Consider the following 5,978-nt stretch of genomic DNA (forward strand, 5'->3'; position numbering starts at 1 on the left):
CTTCTTAAAACGAGAAGAAAAAATAAAATAAAAACTGAAATTGACATGCACCAGAGAACTCTCGCATTCCCTTAATGAAGAAGGCAGGCCGCAGGCCTGAAAATAACTTTTCTGCAGGAGCTGTCAAAAGGGTGTTTACAGCGGTGAAAATAATTATAAAATTAAAGAAATTGATTTTTTTATTTTGTTTTTTTATTAAGACGCGGTGGTAATAATTAGTGAGCCTGCCAGTATCCTGTGTAATCTTCGTCAATAACGAAGAAAACCAAATTCAACATTAAAACCCTCGAAAATCGAATTCTGGGCTGAACAAAAAGAGTAACCAATTAAGGAACACCGCGTGTCAGCTGTTGGTGGGGTCCACCGTGAATTTCGCGGTTTTTTAAGGAGAGAGGGTTTGTCTTTCCATTCTTCCCTAGTCTCTCTTTCTTCTTTCTCTCTGTTTCGTTCTCCCGCTTTCACCCGTGAGAGCGGCTGAACGAAATTTCTTCTTCCTTTTTTTCTCTGAAAAACCACCGCCTCATTTTCATCTCTGCAACTGTTGTGGTGTTCCCGATTGTCTTCCATTGTTGGTTGGATAATTCTAGAATTATCGTAAGTCTCTGTTCCATATCATCATCATCATCATCTCTCTGTTTTCCTCTGGTTTCAGAGGATTTTCAGTTTTTTTTTTTTTTTATGGTTTCTTCAATCTCTGATAGTGTAACATTTGGATTTTCTTAGATTCAAACAAAATTGGATTTGATTTTTTGTTTTTTCGTTTGTTTGGAATCACATGGATTTGATTTGAGTTTCTTCATGCATGGCGGTTGAAATTTTGATTCTCTTTTTTTTTTGTTGACTGGAGGATCATTAATGGAGTTTTGTCATGCATGAATGTTTCAGAATGAATCCGACGCATGTTATTGAATTCTATTTCGGACTAATTGAAGAAGATTGTTTGATTTATAGATCTGAAATCAGTCATTCTAGTCTCACATTTTAGGGGTTTTATTAACAAATTTCTCTAGGTTTTTCTTTTGTTATTCATATATCTGATTAAGTTATGTTTATTTTTTCTTTTTCCTTTTTTTTTTTTAAATAATTGTTTTCTTCCCTTCTTCAAGGAGGAATGTTTTCTGGTAATGTTATATGATGAATATATATGAGAATTTTTATATAGATTAATTTCAAAATGTTAATGGAATAATAGAGGGATAAGTGTTGTAGTCAAAAACTCCATAATTCCTGAAGCTAATTAAAAAAAATTATTCTTGTGTTTTGGTTACAGCAATGTTTAACCTTTTCAAGGAACCTTTCAAAGGGATAAAAGATGACATAGCAGGAAGAAAGTTGTGTTACAAAGATGATTGGACTCATGGGTTGAAAGCTGGATTTAGGTGAATGAAACCTGCTCTCATGTCATAATTTGTAACTTTTGATTCTCAATTTTGTACTAACAATTGTTTGGGGGCCATTCGATTGCAGGATATTGGCTCCTACAGCCTATATATTCTTTGCATCTGCACTTCCTGTGATTGCATTTGGAGAGCAATTGAGTAGAGAAACAGGTTTGGATAGGATTCACTACCCACACATGTTCTTATCTTGACAAACTCAGGAAATTGTGTAAGTTGATATGGTGATTTTTGCTGTTTTACTGTAGATGGAAGCTTGAGCACAGTGGAGACTCTAGCTTCAACTGCTATTTGTGGTATAATACATTCAATACTTGGTGGACAACCTATGCTAGTTCTTGGAGTTGCAGAGCCCACCATTATTATGTATACTTATCTCTACAATTTCGCTAAACAAAGAGAAGATTTAGGGTCGAAACTGTTTGTGGCTTGGGCTGGATGGTAATAACAAGAGTTTTAACATTTTCATTTTATTAATTTGGTGTTTTTCTAGAGCCATTGTTAAAGCTAAATGGATCTTATGTGTGATGTTTTTATTTAGGGTCTGTATCTGGACAGCCCTGATGCTGTTTCTCCTTGCAATATTCAATGCTTGTACTATTATCACTAGATTTACAAGGATTGCTGGGGAACTTTTCGGCATGTTGATCACTGTTCTTTTCATCCAAGAGGCCATTAAGGTAGAAGACTAATAGTAGTTCTCTCTTGGCAAATAAAACAGATGGAGATTTTAATGAACAAAAGTTTTGTTAACTTTTTTCTTTTTCTAACTTTGAATTACAGGGAATGGTTAGTGAATTTGGAATTCCAAAGTCTGAAAATCCAAACGATGAAAGATATCAATTTCAGTGGCTATATACGAATGGACTGCTGGGACTAATTTTCACCTTTGGACTTCTCTTTACTGCTTTAAAGAGCAGAAGGGCCAGGGCTTGGCGTTATGGAACAGGTTTGGAAAAGATTCAACTGATCTAACAGCGTACTTCTGAGAGTACTTGTGGAATTTAAAGTACTTGGAATCTGAAAACAGTTCCGAACTTTATTTGCAGGATTCCTCAGAAGCTTTATTGCAGACTATGGGGTTCCTTTCATGGTTTTGGTGTGGACAGCGATGTCATTCACTATTCCAAAGGAAGTTCCAACTGGAGTTCCCCGTAGGCTTTTTACTCCTCTTCCATGGGAACCTGCATCGCTGTATCATTGGACAGTAATCAAGGTAGTTTCTTAGATACAATTTATTGTCCACTTGAATTTTTTCTTTTACATACAATTTGATCACACAATCTAAGGATCTAAATTCAAAGTATGAAATACTAACGTAATTTATGTAAACTGCAGGATATGGGAAAAGTCCCACCCATGTACATTTTTGCTGCCATTATGCCAGCTGTGATGGTAGCTGCTCTATACTTTTTTGACCACAGTGTTGCATCTCAAATGGCACAGCAGAAGGAATTCAATCTTAAAAAACCATCTGCTTACCACTATGACATGTTATTGCTTGGTTTCATGGTACGATCAATTTTTCAAGATTCAGATTAGTTCATCAATTGATTCATATTATTATTTTTAGTTTTTGCTCGATTGATTTGTTCATATTGTCATAGTTCTACTTTGTCTCATCTTGAACTCATCATTCAGGTTCTGATATGCGGATTGCTTGGCATTCCTCCTTCAAATGGGGTGCTTCCACAGTCTCCTATGCACACCAAGAGCCTTGCGGTTCTTAAAAGACAGGTGGGTTAAGAATTTAGTCTTCCTGTCTAGTACGATGCTCCTGTAAATAAACTTTAAATGCCTAAACAATTTCATTTGCTATTTATAGTTGATTCGGAAGAAGATGGTGAGGAGTGCTAAAGAAAGCATAAGTCAGCATGCAACTGGTTCTGAGATTTATGATAAGATGCAAGAAGTGTTCATTGAAATGGACAAATCCCCAATAGTAAGTAATCTTACTATCGTGAAGACATTTGTAGGTTATTTAACTTGCCAATCTTGTGATGCACAATTTTTCAAACCCATGATTTCTTCTACTGAACCCCATCTTACATATCTCTCATTTGGAGAGGTGTTAGCCTTCTAGCTCGGGTATTGCAACTAGCATTGGTCTTTTTTTTTCTCGCTTCAATAAGGGTGAACTTTTTCCTGCCAAACATGCTCACACCTTGTGTTGGCTGCATGTGTTAATGACTAACACTTGAAAATTTGTGTGCAGACAACTCCAGATGTTAATGACTTGAAAGGCCTGAAGGAGGCTGTGTTGAAAATTGATGATGGAGACAAGAATACATTTGATCCAGAAAAGCACATCGATCAACACTTGCCCGTGCGGGTTAATGAGCAGAGATTGAGCAATCTATTACAATCTGTCCTTGTCGGCTGTGCTGTATTTGCGATGCCTGTCATTAAGTTGATACCAACATCAGTACTCTGGGGATACTTCGCCTACATGGCAATTGACAGTCTTCCTGGGAATCAATTCTGGGAAAGAATGTTGCTGCTCTTCATCACTCCTGGTCGGCGGTACAAGTAAGTAGATTTTTAGTTACTTAGATGTTATGCTGAACCAAATGTTGTTATTTATTTTTCAGTTGTCAACTATGCGAAGTATCTATGATTAGAGTGAATTATCTAAATATTTATACAATAGTTTGATCGCTTCTTTTTTTGTTTGTCTGATTGTGGCTGAGCAGGATTTTAGAAGGGGTTCATGCTTCCTTTGTTGAGACAGTGCCGTTTAAACACATGGCCAGGTTTACCATCCTCCAATTCGTATATCTTTTGATATGCTTTGGTGTAACATGGATTCCAATAGCTGGAATACTGTTTCCTTTGCCATTCTTCCTACTAATAAGCATAAGAGAGCATCTACTCCCAAAGTTGTTTCAGCCGCACCATCTATATGAATTAGATGCAGCTGAATACGAGGAAATTGTTGGTGCACCAATTAGAAATCGCAGTCTCTCGTATAAGGTAAAGAGTTAGCTTGAACCACTTTAAGTAGCATTGCTGAATTACTAAATAGGTTGTCAATTTGTCATTGATAGGAGCATGTCTTGTACTTGTGATCTTATATAACAGTTAGGCTCTCGTTAGTCGAGCATGTTTTATAAGTAAGCAGATATATAAATGCTATGTAGGCTTAGATGTTCTGCAGTTGCATTATGGTTGCAGGTCACTCTATTTTCTGAGATAGCAGGATTTCCAATTTCAGAACTTCTGGCTTACTCATGTTTTGTTTTTTTTCTTCTCTTTCTTATTTATATCTGATCTGATGTAACATGTGATCAGGAGGTGGACACATCTGGAGAGGAAAGTGGCCCAGAATTCTGTGATGCTGAGTTACTGGATGAGTTCACTACTAGTAGAGGAGAGTTGAAACATAGAGCTGTATCATTCAAAGAAAAAGAAGATCGACATTTACTGGTAAAATAGGCCACTTTTTATTGCAGTTGCATGAATCATTGTTATATTTCTTTTGAAGGATTCCGTATTGATGATTTTGTTTTGCTACATTTATTTCATTGCAGGTCCACCCAGACAGTACTGGAAATGAGTGAGTGCTATGCGTTTTGGTAGAGAGAAAGAGAGCGGAAATGGTAGCGAAGGAAGTAAATCCTTCGGACAAAAAAGGAGATGGAAGAATTAGAAATCTATAAATCATAAAGAAAGAAAATTAGGGAGAACAGAGGTGCGTAAGGGTGAAAAGTGTTTGAGAAAAACATACGAAGACAAACAGAAGCAATCTCAGAGAAGGGGGAGAGCAACTAACAAAGAAAGCAGTATAATTTTGTTCTGTTTTGGGGTATAGAGGCATTTTGTATTTTCTCTATTAGAATGTTCATAAAAAGGAAAAAAAAAGTGATATAAATGTGTTCTTATAATTTTTCTTCATCTTTTTTTCTGGGCAACACATATGTTCTGCAACCAAAGGAAAAAGGGGATACTATTATAGAAGCTAAATAAATAAAAACGAAAAAGAAAAAAAATAGTAGAGAAGAGAATTGTATGAGCTTGTTTGAGAGCTTTCCATTCTATCTGCTTCCTCGTTCAACATTTTTTCATTTTCTGGTAATGATCACATTTGATTAGATTCAAAAACTTTTGCAAACACTAGCATATGCCAATAGGTCTGGTATGCAATCAAATTATCAAGCAATGCTGGTTGGTTGTAATTCTAGCTGGCTCTACACCAGTTCATGGCCTAGAATGCCAAGACTTCTACTCACTTTAGAAGCATATTTGGAGCTTTGCAGCATCTTACATTAACAAGACCAGACAGAAGGATTACTTGGATACTTGAAGGGTTCTGTTGAGTCTGGAATTACTGTTAGCTGGTGATCTTTGCAAATTGACTGCATGCTCAGATTCTGATAGGGCTGCTTCTCTTATACAAGAAGGTCAACAACTGGTTATTGCATTTTTTCTGGCCTGTTCTTTTGTTTCTTGGTCCAAGAAACAGCCAACCATGTACTTCTTTGGTTATCTTTTCTCCTGACAGAACTTAGTATTATTCTTTTCAACCCTATTTCTTGTATTGTGATAATCGAAGTGCTTCTAGTATGGCTTCAAATCCTGTTT

General features: G+C 36.3%; 1 protein-coding gene across 2 annotated transcripts; it reads left to right on the forward strand.

Annotated features, from left to right (window-relative positions):
• The first annotated feature begins 421 nt into the window (after window positions 1-421).
• Window positions 422-5,391, forward strand: LOC113355672 (boron transporter 4-like). Of its 2 annotated transcripts, none has more exons than XM_026598587.1 (13): window positions 422-594; window positions 1,271-1,379; window positions 1,468-1,550; window positions 1,646-1,838; window positions 1,939-2,077; window positions 2,181-2,346; window positions 2,447-2,613; window positions 2,736-2,909; window positions 3,039-3,134; window positions 3,223-3,339; window positions 3,613-3,926; window positions 4,091-4,370; window positions 4,689-4,832. In XM_026598587.1, exons 2-13 carry the CDS (start codon window positions 1,273-1,275, stop codon window positions 4,830-4,832), a joined length of 1,980 nt encoding a protein of 659 aa, XP_026454372.1. In that variant the 5' UTR covers window positions 422-594; window positions 1,271-1,272. The 2 variants fall into 2 exon arrangements, with proteins under 2 accessions (XP_026454372.1, XP_026454371.1); XM_026598586.1 differs by lacking the exon at window positions 422-594 and adding an exon at window positions 4,928-5,391 and having other exon boundaries at window positions 1,273-1,379; window positions 4,689-4,823.
• Window positions 5,392-5,978: the final 587 nt, after the last annotated feature.

The sequence above is a fragment of the Papaver somniferum genome, chromosome 3, assembly GCF_003573695.1.
Source record: "Papaver somniferum cultivar HN1 chromosome 3, ASM357369v1, whole genome shotgun sequence".
NCBI lineage: Eukaryota > Viridiplantae > Streptophyta > Magnoliopsida > Ranunculales > Papaveraceae > Papaver > Papaver somniferum.

What these genes read in the sequence shown, in the direction of transcription:
- LOC113355672 (XM_026598586.1), top strand. Translation starts at nt 1,273, where the DNA reads ATGTTTAACCTTTTCAAGGAACCTTTCAAAGGGATAAAAGATGACATA. An exon ending in GGCTTGGCGTTATGGAACAG is followed by an intron (nt 2,347 to 2,446) that starts GTTTGGAAAAGA and finishes CTTTATTTGCAG; the next exon opens with GATTCCTCAGAAGCTTTATT. An exon ending in TTGCGGTTCTTAAAAGACAG is followed by an intron (nt 3,135 to 3,222) that starts GTGGGTTAAGAA and finishes TGCTATTTATAG; the next exon opens with TTGATTCGGAAGAAGATGGT.